At 44.6% G+C, this 22,543-nt stretch overlaps 1 protein-coding gene across 1 annotated transcript; it reads right to left on the bottom strand.

The window, feature by feature from the left end:
* Positions 1-185: 185 nt before the first annotated feature.
* fn1a (fibronectin 1a) lies at positions 186-21,220 on the bottom strand. The gene is made up of 49 exons (XM_057037535.1): positions 20,911-21,220; positions 20,156-20,281; positions 19,942-20,079; positions 19,592-19,723; positions 19,316-19,453; positions 19,091-19,249; positions 18,617-18,811; positions 18,321-18,503; positions 17,870-18,046; positions 15,898-16,053; positions 15,487-15,615; positions 15,228-15,371; positions 12,851-12,972; positions 12,600-12,768; positions 12,262-12,447; positions 11,986-12,118; positions 11,799-11,887; positions 11,520-11,714; positions 10,160-10,438; positions 9,768-10,031; positions 9,582-9,676; positions 9,145-9,313; positions 8,928-9,014; positions 8,568-8,759; positions 7,852-8,124; positions 7,558-7,672; positions 7,400-7,476; positions 7,229-7,318; positions 6,864-7,130; positions 6,655-6,771; positions 6,405-6,569; positions 6,154-6,309; positions 5,934-6,047; positions 5,575-5,844; positions 5,275-5,486; positions 4,884-4,971; positions 4,559-4,744; positions 4,399-4,488; positions 4,018-4,209; positions 3,840-3,929; positions 3,484-3,592; positions 3,182-3,401; positions 2,934-3,104; positions 2,711-2,849; positions 2,433-2,600; positions 1,873-1,998; positions 1,621-1,727; positions 1,406-1,522; positions 186-1,306 (listed from the first exon to the last, which is right to left on the bottom strand). The coding sequence occupies exons 1-49, from the start codon at positions 21,038-21,040 to the stop codon at positions 1,238-1,240; spliced, it is 7,515 nt and encodes a 2,504-aa protein (XP_056893515.1). The 5' UTR covers positions 21,041-21,220; the 3' UTR covers positions 186-1,237.
* Between the last annotated feature and the right edge of the window lie 1,323 nt (positions 21,221-22,543).

The raw sequence follows: 22,543 nt of genomic DNA, 5'->3' as shown, positions 1-22,543 counted from the left end.
TTTATTTTGAAGAATATAGATCACTTTATTCCCTTTTACTTTCTGTCCCCCCACCCCACCCCACACACGCGCGCGCGCGCGCGCGCGCACACACACACACAATATGTCTGTGGCATGAATTCCGAGTCGTGTCTCAATAGTTTAAAGGTTTATTCTGACATATTCAAGAAAACTCACCAAAACCATTACAGGTGGCTTTTTGTTTATTAAAAAGATTCAGTCCACAGTAGTTCAGATTTTAAAACCAACAATATAAAAAAACAAACTAGTCAATCAAAAAGTGTACACCCCAAAAAAGCTTTGAACAAAAAATGCCTGGATAAAAAGGGATAAATAAAAAGAATAAAAAAATACGAACACGTATGTAATTAACGTGTATTTCCGTTGAAAATGAATGACGATTCAGTCGTGTTCGTTTTGGTTCAGTCAGCTTTTGCATCATAAAGGCACTAGGTTCTTAAAAAAATACAGATGAAAGAATGTGATGTATGTGGTGACTTCGGGAGCCCCTGCTGTAACAGCAAGGCAGCATTTTAACACACAACTCTAAACTAACAGTGCTCTTTCTTTTTTTCCTTTTTTAAAAATAAAAGTTTGCTGTTTTCTAAAAAAAATGCAAAGTTGTGATGTTCTACTCCAGAAGAGGAGCATAAACACAGAGACAGAATGTCGAAGAGTTTTGCATGACTTTGAAAACTGTAATCCTCTTCATTGCACATAATGATGTCTTAAATTACTAGAAGCTATAGAAGCCCAAGGACACAATGGCTTTGATTTCTGCTTGCGACACACTTTGATCTGAGTCTGGTTCAAATACAGACTTGAGAAATACAAGAAATGTGTTGACAATTATAAACACAAAATGATATTACACAAAATCTGAGAACCATGAAGTGGCGTGTTTCGTGCAACACGGGAGGATGGAATGTTTGAGCAGAAGGTCACAACGCAACAACAGAAAATACACAACAATAATGCGTGTGGTTTGTGATGTGGGCAGATTTAAGATGAAAGGCAGCAGGACTTGTGCTCTGACAAACGGATGTCAAAAAGTAATCACCAGGGAAAAACATGATTATCTTTAATTGAGAGCAGACTTTGTTTTAACAGATGTTTGTGCAGGCAAACGTTGGGCGAGGGGGAACCCTTGCAGATGCAGCGTGATGGAGGTTTTCCTCGCTGGTAGCGGCACTGTGAGAAGTCGCACTTCTTCGTTCCTTATCGTTCAAGTTCTTCTTTAATCCGAGGCGTTGAGGACGTCGGCCAGCAGCTCCGGCCTCAAACATTCGATCGGACAGTGGATGTTCTGAAAAGCCCATGTGAAAAGATGTGACGAGAGGAGAGCATTGTGGGTAAAAGCACTCAAGCAGCTCTGATTGGTGGTTTAAATGTTACATGAACTGACCAGTTTACGCAGAGCATTTTCTCTGTATCTATCGAAGGCATCTGATGGTACAGGATGGAGGACATCAGCGTTGACGTCCGTCGATCCTGGCCTTTTACAGTTCTCGCAGCGCCAGCCCTAAGTTTGGAAACAAAAATATAACAGTCACACATTGGAATACACATCTGGCTGCAGGGGTACAAACACCGACAGAACCAGCACACACGCTAACACACCTGCTGTCCACCATGGCAAGTACAGGTACAGATGGCACCCAGATATTCCTTCTGCCACTGGTTTCCCACCTTGTACATTTTTCCATCATCGTAACATGTGGACTCATCTGGATATGTTAAAGATCAAATACACATTATTTCAAAATTCACCTTTAAATAACTCGATCACGCTATGTGTCCATTCTGACCCTCTGAATTGATGTACAGGCAGCAAATGAATGTTGGCTTTTCAATTTGATGCTCCGTACTTACGGGGTTCACACTTGAACTCTCCCTTTCCGTTGCCCAGACAGGTGCAGCTCATCATGTGACCATTCTCAGCATGGCGGTCCCACTTCTCACCAATACGGTAATTATTACCACTGTCGTGACACCACTCTAAGGGAGATGCACAAAAGAGACAGATTTATGGGAATGAAAGGTGGATATTTGGATCGGCGCTTTCATGGTTGCAATGAGAGTAGAGTGTATGTCGCCTGTTCCCAGTCGAATATGAGGAGCACAGACAGTCAAATGACTACAGAATTAAGGTGAACCGATGCTCAGTTTATGGTATTGTCATGTTAGCTGAAGTATATAGACAATACATTTAACTGAGTCTGGTCTGTTAGCTTAGCTTAGATTACATTGCTCTTCCTTTGATTTTGTTACAGGAAGCAGAGCAACACAGGCAGCCTGGCGTTGTCAGATCAAATTACATAGATTCATATGTAATTAACAGTATATCCATTCTAAATATACTCTGAAATCACATAGAATTGTTTGCTGATTCCATGTTGTGTTTGCAAAGCATGCTGGGTTAGGCCACTCACTGGATGAATCACACCTAAAATGACCACTGCCCAAGCCCAGACAGCGGCACCACAGTTTGAAGCCCGTCTCAGACATGCGCTCCCACTCTGAGCCCACCTCGTGGTAGGTCTGTGTAAATGTGTCGTAACACACGTCCCTGTTTGGGGTAATGGGGATGTCGCCTGGAACTGCAGGAGAGAAAACCGAAGCATGTGTAAATAAGACTAAATAGCAATTCAGTGACTTTATATAATTACTATTTATGTGATACAAAGTCATCAAAGCAGGACAACTGTACCAGCGTTCCCAACAGTCACGACTTCCTCCAAAACCTTCTCTTTAGCTCCATCTGTCATAGCTTCTACGACCACATTATAGGAAGCTCCAGATGTTAGTCCAATCAGCGTGGCACTGTTTGATGTTCCAGGGAGACGCATCTACATGGAGAAGTAACAAAAGAATGAATGGTTCTAATAGCTTCAATGGAAAATGCGAGTAGGTGTGTGGTTGTCTGTGTGTACCTGGAAGCCCTGCTCCCCCAGGTGTGTGATCGGGTTACAGGACACTTCATACTCCAGCGTCTGAGGAAAGGGCTTCCAGGAGATGGTGGTGATAGTCTGAGCTTCTTGAGGAATCTCTGTTTCGTTGTTGGGGAAATCAAACACCACACCTGAGAGAGGACCATCGCTCACCTGTGGGTTTGAACCAGAAAAATAATGTCATCAATCAAATCAATCACAAGTGGCTAAGTTAGAGACCCCTCACACACCTTGACCAAGGGAACTCTGTTTCCATCAGGGCCTGCTACAGGAATATAAACAAGTGGTTCTTTGAGAGTCGGCCTCTGGCCTTCTTTGGGTCCACCGAAGGGACCATAAAGTCCATTATTAGGACCAAGGTTCTGGAACTCTGTGTAGATGTGCTGACCCTGCTGCCCTGGACGATTCTGGCCACTCGTTCCAGCAAAATGAACGTGGTTGGAGTCAAAACTGAATACAGGGGGGAATCAGTGAGTATAAATGTAAAAATAAGTCATAAGAAAATTGATGGATGAATTAAACAGGGTCTTACATTTTGTCAGTGAAAGATTCTGGAACATCCAAAATGTCAGTGCTGGGTCGATGAGGGACTGGAAGTTGCGGCAGCTCAGGCGTCAACAGCTGTCCATCTGTAATTGGTTCTGAATAAGCAAAAACTGTGCAATTAATATACATTTTTTCTGATTAATTGTTTTATGATGCAATCAAACAAGTAAAGATATACATAAGACTGGTGGATTCACACAGTATTAGGCTGCAAATGTAAAAATGTTGATGTTATGGGCTTCTAATCTTATTTATTTATTATGGCAGTGGTCATAGATAACCAGCAGGGGGCGGTACAGATTAAAAGGAGCCGGTCATGCTGGTGGGACTAAGTGTACTTACGTGTTCTGGCTTTTCCCACGAGGGCAATACTCCTCAGAGCGTTTTGTAAGGCGACGATCTTAATGACATACTCTGTTCCTGGTTTCAGACCTGCGACCAAACACAACAAACGTCTTACGCATGTCTTATTGCACATGTGCCATTGTCCATAAACACAGGTCACAAATGCCACACCCACCGTTGATAATGGCATAGGTCTGAGTTGCGTGTGGTCTGGGGACAAACTCCTGAGGCACACCCCCTGCCTCTTCATAGGTGACATAATAGCCAGTAACACCTGGACTGCGTGACGGCTCCCAGGTGAAGGAGATGCTGTTGGGGTTCAGGGAGGTGAAGTGGATATTGGTGGGTGGGATGACTAAAGGCTTGGCTGGAAGAGACGCACAAAAAAGTAGGTTTTAACAATACATGTTGCATTCACGTTTATAGCATGAAACTGAATAAAATATGTTTAAAAATAATTGTGATAAACTACCTTTGATATCAGCTTGTTTTCTTTTTAACAGACCAAAAAGTACTTGATTGTGTCACTGCAAATTCACTGGTGTTTATCGCTCACCTGTCGTGGCAGTGAGTGTGAAAGGTGCACTGCGTCCGTTCCCTTTCAGCGTGTAGATGTTGATCTTGTACGTGGTGCCTGGCTCCAGACCTGAAATTACAACTCAGAGTCAGCGTCGTGATTTTTGCTGTCTTTTTTCTGCCTTCCTATTTATGTTTACCTGTAATAGCATATGAACGCAAGCTGGGTTCGATGGTCCTCTGAATGGGTATGTAGCCCGTGGACGAGGATGTGGGCGTGGCTTCGATCAGGAAGCCAGAGATGGTTTCTGTCTTGGAGCGCCACGTCAGAGTGATGGCCGAGTCATTCACGTCGGAAATGCGCACACGGCGAGGAGGGCTGATATCTTGAAGTTAATATAGAAATTTGAGGGTGAGAAAGGAATGAGAAAGGAATGTTTTCACAGCATTACCAACGTCTCCAGTTGGTTTTAGCTGCATCTGTTTCTGAGTGTGTTTTTTGTTTTAAAATCCAAAGAGACTCACTGTCTTGTGTGGTAACCTCTCCTTGGACGGCTCTGCTGGTCAGAGAATTCTTCAAGGCATAAAGGCGAACTTCATAGGTAGTTGCAACCTAAGCAACAGAAAAAAAATCAAAGAGAAAACAGTCATTTATTTAGTTATGTATTCATATTTCCATATAATTTAATGTCATAGCTGCGTCTATAATCAGCTATTGCCATTTAACATCCAAGCAGCTATAAATCTGCCTCTGCAGTTCTTCTCATCTTTCCATGTCAGGCAATAATTATGTAAAGTAAAAATCTATGTGCAGAAGATCTTTTTTTTTTCTTTTCTATGGCGCCATTACTGCTGTTTACTGTTAGCTTGACAAAACTAATTTACAGAGTTCAGAATTGAGGATCAGGTGACTCACCATAAGTCCAGAGATGTGTGCCCGCGTGGAGTCAGGGGACAAGTTAATCTCTTTGGTAGGACCGCTCTTGTTTTTGGGGTTCACCACCACGCGGTATCCCGTGAGGCCCTTTAGACCAGTCACATGATTTTCCTGACCCGGCATGGTCCAGTGAATGGTGAAGGAGGTGGGACCAACCAGGGAGAACTGGAGGTTGATGGGTGGGGAGATGGCTGGGGGAGAGGGAATAAAAAGGTGAGACACTCAGAATGTTTAATGTTTATATTGATCACTACATCCTAGCTCGTCCTGGTCCCATACCTGTAGCTTGTGTCCCCACCAGCGGTGTACTGGCTGTGTCATCATGCAGTGCAATGACCTTGATGGTGTACTCGGTGCCGGGCTGCAGGCCATAGATTATCGCCGACTCGGCGTCTCCTCTTGGCGCAGGCAGCAGCTCTCTCTCGCCTTCCTCTGGGCTCGAATACAAAACCCGGTAAGATGTGACAACTCCCTCGGGGCTGTACCACGTGATTTGCATGGAGGTGGAATCAATTTCAGAGAAGGTCAGGTTCTTGGGGTGGTCCACATCTAAAGGTGGAGTAAAAATGTCAGAAGGTTGGAGCAAGGTGGAAAACTTTCCCAGAGGGTCATGTTGAAACAACAACAAACAAACGTACGTGTTAAAGCATTCACCACAACAGGAGAGCTCTCTCCATCTTCTCCAAGAGCGTGCACACTCAAAACGTACTCGACGGTGGGCATCAGTCCAGAGAAAGTAAATTCTGTCTGGTCTGTAACAGAGTAGGACAACACACAGTTTTGATTTTGCTACACTGACAACTAAAGTGTTAAAGTTATAATGAACTACTACAAGTGTCTCAAGTTTAACTTCCATACCTGGAGCCACCACCTCTGTGAAGGAGGTCCCCTCACCATCTCTGGGGACCCCGGTCACTCTGTACCCCTTGATTGGGCCCTGAGCAGGGCTCCATCTCACCGTCACGCTGTTGTCTTTTACTGTCATCACCTCCATTTCGGAGGGAGAGTTGACACCTAAGAGAGCAGGATGAGAAGACGGAGGGGAGGAAATTGGTACTGGAAACAATCAACATCAGTTTTCCACTTTGTGCATGCGCACGTGGTCGTACTTGTCTTGTGCGTGACGTAGATCGCCGTGCTGGATGCAGGACTGTCTCCTCTGCCGGTCACAGCAAAGACGGTGATAGTGTAATTAGTGCCAGGCTTCAGATTATTGATTGTTGCAGTAGATTGAGATCCAGGAACTGTGAACTCTTTGGGGTTACTGTGGCCTCCTGGGCAAATTCGGATATAAAAGCAAATTGTCAAAATGTTCAAAGCATGAAATGATGCATCTGAAAGCATTTGCTACAACCTCACCTGTCTCTCCGTGAGTGATCCTGTAGTAGCGCACGGTGACAGGTGGGGCGTCCCAGCGGACGGTGATGCTGGTGGGGGTGGAGTCAAGCACTTCCAGGTCTGTGGGAGCATCAGAGACTGTGGGGGTGGGGGACGGGGAAACCAAATATAAGTGACATCTTGATAATGTGAGGAAAAAATGATGGAGAATGTGGAATTTGTTTTCCCACTTGTCTTCTGAACTCCAGCGAGCGGCAGGCTCTCCTCCGTGCGGCTCACAGCATAAATGCTGACCAGGTATTCGGTGTCCGGATTGAGCCCAGTCAGAGTGAAGTGGTTCCTGGAGGGGGGCAGCCTCTCATCCTTGGACCGGCCGCCGCTCACCATCTGGTAGCGAATGCGGTAGCCGGTGATTTTGCTCTGGGGAGCGAGCCAGTGGATGGTGAAGGAGTTGGTGAAAATCTCAGAGAAACGCAGATCGACTGGTGAGTCCAGAGCTGGAGGAGGTTTTCAAAGAAAAACAATTATTGATTTGCATTCTTTGACTGGAAAAGAAATTTGCCCTTTTAAATTTAAGAGATATAGAGAGATTCACCAGTTTTCTGGGTGCCGACAACAGGCGAGCTCTCCCTCTGCTCATAAACACACACAACGCTCACCAGATACTCGGTATTAGGCAGGAGGTCTGTGCAGAGAAGAAGAAAAAGCAAATGTAAATGAGTTTGTCTGTGTGTGGTTCTGCATTTCTGGATTTTCTAGCACTCACTCCTTAGAACCCCTTTGTTGCTGCCATCGGTTACGCTGATTTCTGTCATGTCATCTTCGTCATCAATGGGATGATATCTGCACAATGATGGAACATTGGATCATTGTTTATTTGAGTTATAAATATCACAAAGCTTCATAAATGTGATGTTTTTCTACCTGACGAGGAAAGCGTTGATGTCAGCATGGTTGGGAACGCGGGGAGAGTTCCAAGTCACTTCCATGGTGTCTGAGCCGACTAGGCCAAAACGCAGATCAGTTGGAGCAGGAACAGCTAATGTAACAAAGAAAAAAGGAGAGTGTGACTCATAAAAAGTGTTTAAAATGCTTATGAAATTGTGAAGAGGTAAATATAGGAAACAGAAGGTTAAAAACCCTCTAAAATAGTGTCTTAAAAGTGATGTGTGCAATGCAAATGCATTCATGACGTACACACACTCAAAACTGACTTACAGGTCTGCTGGGTGATGGTGGTGGGCTCACTCTCGCCGTTTTCAGTCACAGTAATCACAGTGATGTCATAGTCGATGCCAGGCTCCAGCCCATAAACTGTGTATTTACCAGTGGTTGGCAGGACAAAATCCTCAAAAATTGGAACGCTCTCCCCCGCTGCCATCACCGTGATCCTGTAGCCGGTGATGGCGGTGGTGTTAAACGGGGACCAGCTTAGACTGATGGTCGTGTCGCTCACATCCTGGAAGGTGACATCCGTCAGCTTGGGGACATCTGGATAGGTGGGGCAAAGTGCAGAGAGAGAGAGAGAGACAGGGGCAACACCAAAACAAACAACAAAGATGTGGAAAAGGGTGGGGTTGGACAGAGGAGCCAGAAAGAGGAAATCGGTCAATGTGAGGAACGACTGCGTCCTTCCATTCAGATGAGATATTTAACATATCTCACCAGCTGAAGAGCTGATGGAAGACTGGTTTCTTTTATATATATATATTACTATATGGTGATGTTTCAACTGTCTAATGAAGCATCTTCTTCAATTAATCTTAAAATATATGAAGGGAATATTGTAAATGTTAGCAGCAATGCTAACAGAGGATTGTTGTGCCAGTTTCATTAATGTGCATTTGTTATTTCAGCAAGACAAAGTGAGGAGACAAAAGAAATGTAGCCATTTTTGAATGAAAATGCTTCCTGAGTTCTTATACTCTACTCACCGGGTTTAACAATGGTGGACACAGGCGTGCTCTCCATGTCATCTTTAACAGTCACAACACTGACGTTGTACTCAACACCTGGAATGAGGTTGTCTAAAGTGCAGGAGTTCTGGCCGGCCTCCACAAATTCCTCCACACTGTTTCCATCTTGCCCATTAGTCGGAGTGCACGTCACTTTGTAACCAGTGATGTCTGGGAGGGCGACAGTCAGAACGCAGAAATAATGAAGGCTGAACTGGAATTTTTAGTTAAATTAGAGTACCAAAAGGGGTTCCTCATGGTTCAGTACTGGGTACCCTTTTTGATTACAGCATAAAGTTTGGAGTAATATCTTATTCACCTGTGGGTATTCGAGCGTACCTGTACTGGGAGCTCCGTTCCACTGGACGATGAGTTCTCCAGTGTCAGGGTTGGACTCCAGAACGAGGTCCGTGGGAGGAGAAAGAGCTGGAGAAGCACAAAAAAATTGAAATTGAGAACAAAATACACTGAATAAAAGCACCAAAATACGCTGAATAAAAGCAAAACAGCAATTATTTTAATAAAGCATTTAAATACTTTATTCAATTTTACTAACGTGTGACAACGCGGCGGGTGATTGGGGTTCCCTGCTCATGGCCATTGATGACAGGCTGAACACTGTAGGTGTATTCAACTCCTGGAGTGAGACCGGAAATGTAAATACTTCCTGATTCAGAGGTCATGTCTCTGGGGGCTTCCCCACCCTGACTGGGGCGCACTGTCAACTGAAAGAAAAGTTCAAAAAGTCAGAGAGGAAAGAGGACCGGGGGGTCAGAGAGCACAGAGGTTACTATTTTCCCAAGAAAATGTGGGCCAGTGGAAGCTTCGCATCTCAGATGTTAGTGTACAAATGATCTGTGAGTTCTGCTCGATTCTGATGGGACTAAAAGAAAAATAAATGTTTTTTTTCCACAGGAAATTAATGGAACTACAGGACAGTGCAGCGAGAAAGCTCCACGCCTGCGTCTGGTTATGGGTTTGTAGCAGACGTACCTTGTATCCGATGTGGGGAACAGGAATCCAGGAAATTACAATGGAGGTGTCGGTCACATCAGTACTGAAATGAGGAGCGTTTCCCATAGGTGGATCTGCAAACGCACATTCCACCGTGGTCTGATCAGTCAAATTCCCTGTTATGTCAATGATCTTCTGCTCTTTTGATGCAACATTTAAACTCACTGGTGGTAAACTGAGCAGTTTCTCCTTTACTCAGTATGTTGTCTTGCTCTGCATGTAGAGTGGCAGTGTACACCGTGTCAGGCTTCAGGTTGAGCAGGGTGTACTGAGTGAGGCGGGAGGGCAGACGCAGCTGCAGGGGGGTTGTGCCGTCCACGGTTAGGAAGAGTCGGTAGCCGGTAATTTTTGCACGAGGAGCAAACCATATCATCACAGCTCTGTCCTCGGTGATGTTGGCAAAGTGGATATCTGTGGGCGCGTCAGGCTCTGGGAAGAGAGATTCCAAAACCAACATCAGACATAAGCAATGTTTAGAGAGAAATACTGTGTGAACTTCTCATATATGTCACATGAGCTTGTTTTCAGATTTCCACAGGACTGATTCTTGCACTCACTTGTGGTTTGTTCCCCAATAAGTGGTAAACTTTCCTCTCCGTTGCGGATGGTGTAGATGTTGAAGCGATACAGCGTTCCAGGCTCCAAGTGTGACACTTCCATGTAGGAATTTTGGCTGATGGGCAGCGTCATCTGTCTCTGCAGAGAGCCGGACTCATCGAGGGGCAAAACGGTAACCCGGTAACCTGAGACATCTCCAGACGGGCCTGACCAGGTCAGGACAATTTTCTTATCTGAGATCTCAAAGAACTGAAGGTCTGTTGGGGACACCACCTCCTCTGTGGAAAACAGTTGGAAAACATTAAAATATATGTATAAAACCCCACATTACTGCAGTTAGTTGTGTCTTGGAGCAAATGCATCAATGTCTGGCTAGCATTCCTTTCATTACATGAAATACATCAGAGATTTACAAGAGATTTACAGATATTTAATTGACAAATGTTCTGTCTATAAAAGGTTGGAATAGCCTGCATGCAGCTGTTTGAAATAAGGACAGACGCTTTAATAACATAAAATTTACCAAGATATTAACTAAGAGGCAACAGCAACAACAGCAACAGCCTGTTGCTTTGATGCAGGCGGAGTAACTCCAACTTTCAGTGCTTGATCAGGCCACGGACAATCACGATATGACCATGAATCAGATAAATGCTGATTTACCCACATCTTCCATAGATTTGTGATCACTTAGCTTTGATGACAGCAGAAATCCCTTTGTAGGCCACTGTTTTGTCATGCATATGTCTAAATTAAGCATTATTTTGTGAGCTAAGCCAGCATATCACGTGCACTCTGGTCCAGGTGAGCGTTGGTATTGCCTGATGTATCATGTGGTCTATTTGTACATCTGCCCCATAAAAATGGCCGCTTTCATGAAAATTAGGTCAGGAATTTGTATTCCAACGCAACAACTGTAAACATCCGTTGCACACACACATCCAGCATCTGAACAGCCAAGAAGAATGTTTGACCTGCCAGACTGTAAGGTTTTACATAACTGTGAACCAATAGGATGTAAGCTTGAGTTCTTCACTGCTCCCTCAAAAAAATCTCTGACAGTACTTAAAACACATCACATTTCAGTATAAAATAGGCAACATTGAAATGGATTCATAACTTTGTGTGTAACTTTGTGTGAGCCCGTGTGTGAATGGAAATAATGTTCTTTCCTAGTCTTTGATCACTAATGACAGGTGTGCTTGCTGCAGAGAGGAGTCTTTTAATAACATCAAAGTCCATTTTTCAGACCAATAATTTGTCAAAGACTGTAACCGAAAGTGTTATCTCATCAATTTAAGGGCAAGACGGTACTTGAAAAAATAACCTAGTCCTTTTGGAAACAAATCTCTCTTATACCTGTCACTGCGTCTCCAGCGGTGTGGACCTGTACAAAGACAGGCTCGCTCTCCAGCGTATCCTCCACGGCGTAGATGCTGATGTTGTACAACTTCCCGGGAAGGAGGTCGCTCAGAGTCACCGATGTCGCCATGGAGGAGAGGTTCAGCTCCGTGCTTTCACCTTCGACGGAGGGCGTGTAGACGACGCGATACCCTGCGTGGACAAGGAGCGGGCAGAGGTTGTAGTTAGCCATAGATCACGTGATCACCTCTGATTGAAAATGTTGATGTAGCGCACCAGTGATGGGAGCCACTGGTTTCTCCCAGCTGATCAAAATGGAAGTTTCTCCCACGTCTTCCACTTCGTGGTCAGAAGGAGCATCGGAGCTACAGAAGGAATGGGATGTGAGTCAAAGAACACAAAAACACGGAGACAGGTGTAGGGAGACGGGAAATCAATGACTTTGCACCATCGTTATCACAACTAACCGGTGGTCTGTGATGTACTAAGAATGATGTTGTCTTCTCCGCCCTCTGTGACCTCATAGACCTTCACAGTGTACTTCCTTCCAGGCAAGAGCTCATTTATATTCACTGAGGTAGTTGTACGTGGCAGATCTATCAGGAGAGAATGTTTAATTTACAACTAACAGAATCACTTTACAGATATTTTAGACTGAAAAGGAGCGATGGAAATTGACTATGGAGACAAACATTCTACTACAATTATATAATAACTATAGTATTGCATTTCCATTTACCCAGCACGATGGCTTCTCCGGTGCCCTGTCCCTCCTCAGTGAGCTCATACTCCACTCTAAATCCAGAAACCGTGTCGGAGGCGGAAACCCAGGAGATGACAAAGCTGCTGGAGGTAATTTCAGTCACTGACTCCGAGATGTCAACCACGGGCGGAGGCTGGGTGGTCTCGCCTTGTGTTGTAGCCACTGCAGCAGGAGCAGAGACAGAAAATGAGAGAGTCCGCGTCTCGTTAAGAATGACATCAGAGATGAGCCTGACAAAAAAAGAGCTTTCCTGACTGTTTTTGAAATTTTAAGAATAAAATGACAGCCAATAATACTAACGTCTGTTAACTTACATGATCCATAGGTGGTGGTAAACTCAAAGCGGGTGACCTCTTGTCGTCCAAATCGAAGAAGGCTTATTAACTGACCCTCGTAGGTGAGGCCTGGCTTCAGGCCAGAGATGGTGTAGGAGTTCAGGTGTCCGGGGATCAGCACCTCTTTCCAAAGGCTCTTGGTGTTTTTCTGTAAAATGTGTTGGAAGATCACGGTTACTGTGCAGAAACATATGAGTGTGGAGAATTCTGGAGGCATTTTCTCTACTGACCACTCTCCATTTGAGGATGTACTGATTGATGTGGGCGGACTGCGGGGCGTTCCACTGAATAGGATGAGAGTTCGGTTGATTGCCAGATTCTGTTATGATCACTTGGACTGGGCGGTGACCACCTGTGTGGAGGGAACAATCGAGAGAGCAGAGAGGAAGATCAGACCTCCATCATGATTCTCTTCTGTGGCGGCACCGGTTAATTGACCAGCCTTTCAGTAAATATTTCATAATTAGGAGACTGTTTTGTGATTTGACTCAACAGGGACAAGTAGGGTTTTTAGGAACAGAATGTTAAAGAAAATCTGCCACATCCATGTTAAATTCCAGGCCACATTTAGCAGCTGGAGGAGGAGACTTCTCTTCAGTCTCAGGTCTTCAACACTCTGTATTTCATCGTCTCTGCCATCCTCTGATGTTCTCTTGACTGACTTATTACACTGGAGTTCACACACAGTTCATCTGCGACACAGCAGCATTTAAGCTATACTTTTGCAAAACCTGCAACTAACAATTATGATCTCAAAGCTTATGAAGAAGAGGACAAGGATGAACTATTAACTGAGAAACAACATTGGATTAAAATGGCAGTAGATCAAATATCACAGGAACAGTAAATTCTTTAATTTAATCTTAAAAACCATGTAGCTGATTACATGTTTATGCACCTGTAAAAAACTAAATCAGTCTGAACTCATGGATGTCTACTTATGAAATAGTTTCCGTGCTAGCTTGCTGTCACGACATCTTCAGGTTTAATTGAGTATTCCAGAATGACAGAAGTCATCTTATTCAGACAGCATATGTTGTGCAGTCTCCTGACCATGCTGACATATACCGTGCTGCCTTTAGTTTCTATAAAGTACTGAGGTTTCTAACCGTTTTTCTTAAATAACAGACCTGTAATCAAAGTTTCTTAGCAAGTGGCTCGGCTAACTAGTGGTTGTAGGCAGATACACCAACCGCACACACACACAAAAAAAAATCTGGGACCAATTACTGCCTATAAGAGACCCACAGGCTGAGGGTAAGGGTTACGCAGAATCAGATGTGGGATGCAAAGGAAAACGGATGCACACTTGCAGTCGATGTGCTGCAAGCACAAACACGCACCCATCTGCGTGCATATGCGACAGGAGGGTGCAAGCACGCACAAACATCCCCTTTGCTCTGGGCACCGAGACACAACATCCATTCTTAATACAGACAGATGCTCAGCTGGGTGCTGATAAGGACCGTCGACAGGGGAAGTAACGCTGAGAGTCAGAAGAAACACCGCCAAAGATTAAACCAGACTGCAGACGCATGGGGACAAAAACTCAGATGGCAGGAAAGACAACAACTTTTGTATCAGAAGATCCTATCAATGGACACTAAGCCTGAGACTTATACAAATCTTTCCTGTTCACTTTTTACCTTTTATGGTATTTTATTCCCTAAACTGGCTGAGTCTCGCTGCTGTCTTAGCAATGCTGAAAGAGAGAGAGAGAACAGCCTCGCAGATGGTTGCTATTACAGCCACTTATGATGGAATCATGCCCCGAATTTTGTTTCTCCACGCAATCAACCTGCTTCACACACAGAGCAGAAAGTTCAGCTCCAATAAGTGAAAAAAGGTCAAACAGTATTGCTGTTTCCACTCTCACGGCTTGATTCGCCCAACCTTGTTCACACCAGCTCAAGCTCCTTGGACAAGCTTGAAAATCCAGTTCCCATATGTGCAAATTAGGCCATGTCGAGCTGAATGAGAGATAGCGGTGTCTCACTAGCTCAAGGAAACTTCCAGAAAGACTTTGTCTGAAGCTGTGTCTCACTATGCAATCAGTACTCAGTGCTAGGTGGACATTATGATCATAACATAATCCTTAAAACCCTTAGTCTCACAGAAGTAAATGCATATTTCTTGTTCAAACTGAGGTGTGTGATTTCATCTGGTCGTGTTCCATTCCCTCACTATCCAAAGAATAAGACCTTATAGACCTTACTCCCCTCGTACTACTGTGTTACTGTCCACTAAAATCTACCGAAGCATGTTCAAAAAGCCTGTAAGATGTGCTGACTGTCTTAGTGGGTATTAAGGGGGCGGTATGCAAACATCCACATGCAATTTGGTGTTTTGTACAGCTGTGGCAACAGCATGGGGGCTGTACCACATGGGAGGAGGAACAAAGGCCCAGGGTGGGAGGTGTATCTGTAAAAGAGGAAATGACGCCTCCCTCCCATTTCTGTCTGTTTCACATCAAAGTCAAGGGCCCCATTTTCAAGGCGACGTAAGCAAACAGTTTGCACTTTTGATGACACTGATTTTTAAAAAAGAACAAAATCCATTAACTGATCAGCCATGTTTGATTTATCAGTGCGCACAGATTCATCTTACCAGGGTAGGACTGCTGAGGCTCACAGCTGAGCTCCCCAATACCGTTGCCATAGCAAATGCACTTATACATGATACCATGTATGACCTTATCCCAAGATTCTCCGATCTGATAGAAGCCCCGCGTCTCCGGCTCTTGGCACTGGTCTGTACAACAAAGGTTTTGAGGGTTAAAGGTCAGTAAAAAGCATCAAAAATGCCGTAACTGTGAGACAAGCAGGTGAGCGTAAGCAATGTTCAGGTGATGGTGTCACAAACTCACCGATGGCGTCGCATTTCCAGCGGCCACGCCCCTGTCCGAAGCAGGTGCAGTTCATCATGTATCCCTCCTCGTGCTGTTTGGGGAAGGTTTGGTTCACCTCATAGGTCAGACCGTCCACAATACACTGATCTGAATGAAGAGTGAAGGGATCATTGTTTTCACACGTGCGCTGCCTTTACTGTGCAGGTGTGCAGGCTCACATTTGACCTTTGACAGATGAGTGATTATACTACACATGACCTTTGACCTCATCTCTCAAAGGTCTCTGAGATTGCTCTCTAATGACAATCACACCCAGGAAGAAACCTTTAGAGCTGTCAATTATTCCATTTAATTTAATCTGCAATGCACACACACACACACACACACACACACACACACACACACACAGACACGCGCGCGAACACGTACCTTTGAGCTGGGAATAAGCCACGCAGCTCCACTCTCCACGACCATTTCCAACACATGTGCATCGCATCATGTGACCCAGAACATCGTGCCTCTTGTCCCACTGGTCCCCGACGCGATACATCACCCCTTCACTGGCTGTGCAGACTTCTTCATGGGCTACATGCAACAAAACCAGACAGGCATGTGTTTGGGCAGAGAAATCTGGAACAAATCTCTGTTAATAACAATCCACAGTGTACCACATAAACAAAAATGTACGTTATTTGTTGGTAAAGTAAACAGGGCCTGGACACACGTAATTGCCGATTCCACTGTACAATTACTGCAAAACTCTGCAGTAAACACAAGCGCCACAGAGCACCTGTGCCGGTGGAAAAGTGGATTTTACGTGATTGAAAGACAGAAACAGACATCCTGCGGCACAAATGGCCGCATGTGTTTAACACATGTGCGTCGCTATTTTAAAATGTCCGTTTTTATGAGCCAGACCGTGCCTCTGCACCACCTGCCAGCGGTTAGTGATTATTTGACTGCAGACCTCTGTCTACATCAGTATCCCTTAGATGAAACGTAATTATTAGGAATGAATACGCACATAGTGTCACAGATTTGGTTGGGAAAAATATAATTGTGATGAACCAAATAGAAATGCTGTAGAGTGAAAATGGAATCTTGGGCTGGATTTTAGAGATGAGCTTATTCTACATCTCAGGAATCGACCGCAGCAGATCTAATTATGTAAATGACGACGTGGGTCTGGTTATGTAAATGCTAAAATGGATCTAATTATGTAAACGGCTGACAGAGGTGTCGCGTCCCGCAGCTGGAGGCTGCTGCCCTGCATTCCCCCAAAACGTGAGGCAGATGGAAGATTAGCCTCTCGACGGGACCCTCGCAGGTGGAGGACAGGGGGCTGCAGGCAATTACTGCTCTTTAAACTCCACCATTAACATTTCAAGTGCCGTGTTTGTTTTGCCAACCCATGTGAGGTCATTAACATCAGTATCAAAGGTGTCCTGCTGTTTTGACTCCTGGACCACGCTGCACTCTGACAAACCACCCTGATGTTAGCTAAAGGGCACAAGGGCCCTTTAGTAAAACCTGAAATCTTAAAATAGCTGGTCTTACTGCTTTGTTTAAAAGAAAAGATGATATGATAAAGTCTTGTGAGATAACAGAATCCAAGTCAGTTCTATCTCCGAAAAGTCCTGTAGATGGGTATCAGCCATGATTTACAGTCTGCTGCCATCTTTAATCTTTAAGGCCTGTCTACAGAAAGAAGAATCCACTCTTGAGATGATGTACATACTAAATATAAGCCTGCAATAAACATGTTATATGAGTAGCAGCCAGCTCGACCCAGAGTCTGATCACTAAGATAAACATTGAATGCCCAACATCATTTTGTGGGTTTTAACTGACAACATGAAGCTGATTTATGAACACACCTAAGCCAGATCTGATATCTGCACCAGTCCTCTATATGACCAGGCTTTATACTTTGTGTTTGCATGTTGGTGCCGTTCCAAGACTCCTTCATTCGGTGTAAAATACCCCCTGCTGTTTCACTGGCCTCAGCCTCCTTTCTTACTCATGTAAATCCCATTGGCACCTTTATAACATCAAACATTTCACACAATCTAACAGCGACTTCAGTGAGAATTTGGCTAAGATATACATATATATTAAAAGGGTGGAACAGCTGTTACGTGTATTTTAAAATCAATCTGATAATAGTGTTTATGCAAAATAAACACTTACAATCACATGTACTCCTTGATAGAGACTGGGTGGAGATACAAACATATTTAGGGTAATTTGAGATCCAGGAGGACATTAGTCATACTAATCGAGTTAGCAGAAGCCAGGGGCAGTAAATTCGGAGAACCCATAGAGGCCCCCAATGCCAGACTGTAACATGTGTAAAAGATACTTCCATTTTCTTCCAAGTTTTTTTATGCGACTGACTTACCAGCCATGGGGCAGAAACCAAAACGCTGCTCATCATCATAGTTTGTTGTGGTGCCGCACCATTTCATCCCATCTCTACGTCCTTCTGCAGTACAGTCAGTGTAGTTTTGGCCGTTATAGATGAATGGGAACTGACACAAAGCTCCATTGGAATTACCACCACGTGTTACCACAAGCACTGTAAGTAGGGAAACAAAACTGTTTGTTAAACCTTCTTACACAACTCCAGGACCAGGCTCATATAAGAGTTCCTGCTGATGCTTGGCTTATTTTGATACAAAAAAAAAAGATATTTAATTTTTTAAAAACCATATTAGCCACTTTAGGTAGCATTTATTCTGCAGGAATGGTAGTCACAGACAGCTTTTTCTGTTGGCTGGTGCAGCATTTTTTTATTTTTTTTATTTTTAAAGTAGCATTGCAGATGTCAATTGTAAAAAAAAAAAGCTCACCATTCTTCTCTGTGCAGAAAGAATATTTTTGGTCGGTCTCAAAGTCTGAGGAGGTGGAGCACCAGAGCTGTCCATCGCTGCGTCCAGCGGAGGTGCAGGAGTGGTAGGTCTTCCCCTTGTAAACGAAGGGAAACACGCAGGGCTGACCGTCTGAGTTACCGCCATAGACTGGAGCCGGTCCATCTGTGGGAAGGAACATGTGGAAAACACTGGAATTTAGCTCTTACAATGCCTTGAACAATGGTTGCAGTCAAAATGAACTGCTAAATATATAAGGGTTGAAGAAGATTTCCTACCCCAGGGTACACAGCTGACGCCATTGCCAAGGCAGGTACAAATCAGCTGATTGGCTCCTTGGGTCTTAATCCACTGTTGTCCGTTGAAGTACCCCACGCCCGACTCTGTGCGACATGGGCCCTCCAGGCGAGGGTTGGTTGCAGAAGGCTGGTAGACTGCAGGCTGAATGTTGGTGATCACGCGGGAACCTGTACCTGAAATTTAACATTTTATGTTCAGCAACAGTCAAAGAATCGATGAGTCTGAATTTTGGAATTTAGGTTGCGTCGTTAAACAATGTCAGGCTTTCCAGGACTTTCCCGGCATTCGTTTCTGCCCTTTCATTTTCATGATACCGTTAGGAGAGTTGTCTTTCTCACGTCGACACATTGACACCTCTTATCTCTCCCAGCTCATAGCATGTGCCTCTGGTTTACATTCTTGTCTCAGCTCAGACAGCAGGATGGAGAAACGGGGATATTATCATTCCTCACCCAGGCCAGTGGTGTAAAGTGAAGCGTGTCGCTCGCACTTCCACTCCCCTCGGCCGTTGCCTGTGCACAGACACTGGAGCAGGTGGCCCTGGGAGTCTGTTTTGGTCCAAGTATCCCCAATGCGGTAGGACGTCAAAGTATCCTGGTCATTGCAACGGTCTAAGAGAAATTCAGGGTCAGTGATGGGGATCTTCGTGATAATAGAATGGTGGCTCAGATACTCACTTCTGGATGTGCACGTGATGCGGCCACTTCCTTCTCCGAGACACGTGCAGTCCATCACCATCCATCCCTGATAGGGCTTCTCCCATGTCTCCCCCACGACGTAGGATGTTCCAGCTGAGTTGTCGTAACAACGCTCGGCTGCACGGAAAAACACACAGCTTCTATGAAAAATAGCAATTCTTTATGCTTTACTAAATCTTCCTACGAGAAGAATCAGGGCACGCCCTTAACTGATGTTCATTCTGCTGTTACTCAGCAGGTGTCTGACTGACTTACAGACTGGTTTGCAGGTCCACTCGCCCTTGCCGTTCCCCAGGCAGACACACTCCAACATGTAGCCGCCCGTTTCATGGGGTCTCCTCCAGGTGTCACCTATCTTGTATGATGCTCCGCCCTCATGACAGCGGTCTAAGCGGACGGGAGGAAAAAAGCATTTAATTTGCAGACGTTCTTGACGTTAGTGAGCCATCCTGCAAACCACAAACAGCTGGTTCCTGATCAAACGTTGGGAGATTAAGCAGTTTACTGGCATCTCTGTGGGAAGTGGGTAAAGCTTGAGTGTGTGGTCTGAGGTAAAAACACTTAATGAGAAACGGGAGAATGCGACAGAAGAAAAACAAACTTACTGGCAATGGTGCAGCTGATCTTTCCCCGGCTAGAGCCGATACAAGTACAATCCCAGATCATACCATCTTTGGGTCTCTCGTAAGTTTCTCCCACAGCATAGGACTGCTGGTTGATCTTGTCGTAGCATCTTTCTTCTTCTATGAAAGAAATCAAACACACAAAGTGTGAGATATGTTGTGAAGGACTGCCGGGGTAGATGATTCCAAAACTCACCTTCCGGTTTGCTTTTGCATTTGATGCCAGCCACTCCGTGACATGTGCAGACCAGGATGCTGCCCAAATACGGCCGCTCCCACTGGTCATTAACGGCATAGAAGCGGCCATTCTCTAGGCAACCATCTAACCAGAGGGGAAAATAGGTTGGCCTAAGGTAAAGTGACAGCAGGAGCTGCTAAAACACAGTTAAAGGAAAATGTGACTCTAAAAACTCCACCCACGCAAACACTGTACCTGCTGACATGCCCATTTTTCCCAAAGTGGAAAGACAAATGTCACAACAGGAAAATGGTGTTGGCTTGATTATCTGCTATAAAACATGACTATTTATTGGAATTATACACTATTTTATCTTAGTAAAGCATCAGAAAAGTAAAGTAAAATAACAGAAATAATAAATAAGATTTCTCTGCTAAAGAACAATATTCTGTTCCCTCTCTCTTGCTTCCCCTGGTCTTTGTCTACATTTCATGACTTCACGCGCGCGCACGCACACACACACACACACACACACACACACACACACACACACAAAACGTTTGCGTGTGGGATGGAGCTTCAGTGACCTTCCCTCAGTTGCTCTGCTTGGATGGAGCTGAGGTTAATATTATAAATCGATAACTTGATATAAATCGTGGCATTTACAAACCAAAATTGCGCCAAAATAAATCGTTTCCACGGATCTAAAATGGCAAAAGTGTTACTGGGCACAGAGCTAAAAGTCTGAAAAGTTGGGGCAAGGCGGAACTTACCTTGAGAGATCGATGGGACGTGATGCTGCGGCGCCTGTCGCCGACTCTTGTGCGTCCCTTTGGGCATGCAGTTCACGGCGCTCCCGATACAGAGCGCAAGCAGCACCCTGGCTACGGTGCTGCCGGGCATGCTGTGGAAAACACTGGACAGTGCAGGGGACGGTTACAGGTGATCCCTGATCCAAATTGAATTTCACCCGGGACGCGGATCTTTAGGTTCCAGGGGGATTTTTACTTAGTGCCGTGCGCCGACCTTCTCCACGGAGTGAACTCCTCCGCAGCCAGCCTCCCTAGTGTGCAGGTTAGCAGGCAGTGGGAGTGATTTATCTGTGGCTTATGTCAGCTGGATGGAGGGAGGTCCAAAACTGGAGAAACAGACTAGCCTACCCCACGTAGCAAGTTTCACAAGACGCGAGGAAAACGGTGCAAAACAAAGTCATTTACGCACATATTGGGGAAATGCTTCCCCCGGTTTGTAAAAATACCAGTTGAGACATTTATATAAAAAAAGAAAACCACACAAACTCGTTCAGTTTACATAATCTGCTGGGAAAAGTAAACAAACCCTAACATTTAAAAAAAATGCTGAACAAATATGCACATGAGCCTTAAAATGAAGAAACTAAAAAAATCAGTCATCCTTCTTTAAAATGCTCCCCAAGCCCGAGTTGATTTGGTGATGCCATGTGCTGCCAGCCACCATGGAATTTAGTGTGGAGCTTCCAGTGTGTCTCTATGCAGGATCCCTCAGTGATCACACTTGGTTTCTGACACTTTCTTATTATCAGGGTTTCCCTCCCCGTCCCATTTGCCCAAATTCACACCCAAACAGTGTCCTGATTGCATTGTTACCAGTTGGCGTGACTTGAGCAGCACAGGAGGTAGAGGAACACTTTAGGTTTAATGCTGTGCAATGTGTTGGCCTTTAGACTCGACACAGTCCTGGTACTGATCTACAGGAATTAGGTCAATGGTGTCAGTGTCTGGACAATCTCCAGCAGGCAAAAGTTTGGAGAGCGTTTTTATGTCCGAGGGGATTTCTTGAAATTATTCCTTAGACTAACTTCTCTGCCTTTTTTTCCCTGTCTTCTTTGTTAAAGCCGTCTGGCTGCTTTCAAATCTGGCTGCAGTTTAAGGACTCAGTTACACTTACCCAAAATAAAATCTGGCTTTTATCTCCCTCCGTTCATGAGCACATGGTATTATCGGCCCTTAAATGGACTACCAGCCACAATCGCATCCTCCATCAGCACCCAAATCCACTTGAAAGTGCCTTTTAAGCACCTTTATTATTATTTATTTTCACTAAAATCCTGTGTGAAAGTGGACTCAATATTCTGTATATCAGAAAGCTTTCTGGATAAATCCCAGCGAGTCAGCCAAGTCAAGTAGAGTGATTAGGGTGACTTTAAACTTATTGATTAGTTTATACCTTTGGATAATATTGTAATCATGCCACCACAGGGATGAGTTTTAATCAGATTTTAATTCTATCACACAGATAAGAAAGATTAAAGATAATAATGATTGTTGACACTTGTTGATGTGTAGTTTGCATCCAAATGCAATTTTCTTTAGGCAGCAATCAGGTTTAATCACAGCCCGCAGCGCGTCACAGACGCCACAGACTCCA

The sequence above is a fragment of the Takifugu flavidus genome, chromosome 1, assembly GCF_003711565.1.
Source record: "Takifugu flavidus isolate HTHZ2018 chromosome 1, ASM371156v2, whole genome shotgun sequence".
Taxonomy (NCBI): domain Eukaryota; kingdom Metazoa; phylum Chordata; class Actinopteri; order Tetraodontiformes; family Tetraodontidae; genus Takifugu; species Takifugu flavidus.
The sequence above is the reverse complement of the archived record's forward strand: the minus strand, read 5'-3'. Positions and strand labels throughout refer to the sequence as shown.

What these genes read in the sequence shown, in the direction of transcription:
- fn1a (XM_057037535.1), bottom strand. Translation starts at nt 21,040, where the DNA reads ATGCCCGGCAGCACCGTAGCCAGGGTGCTGCTTGCGCTCTGTATCGGG. An exon ending in ACATCCTCAAATGGAGAGTG is followed by an intron (nt 12,769 to 12,850) that starts GTCAGTAGAGAA and finishes CACATTTTACAG; the next exon opens with AAAAACACCAAGAGCCTTTG. An exon ending in AACTGCTCAGTTTACCACCA is followed by an intron (nt 9,677 to 9,767) that starts GTGAGTTTAAAT and finishes GTGCGTTTGCAG; the next exon opens with ATCCACCTATGGGAAACGCT.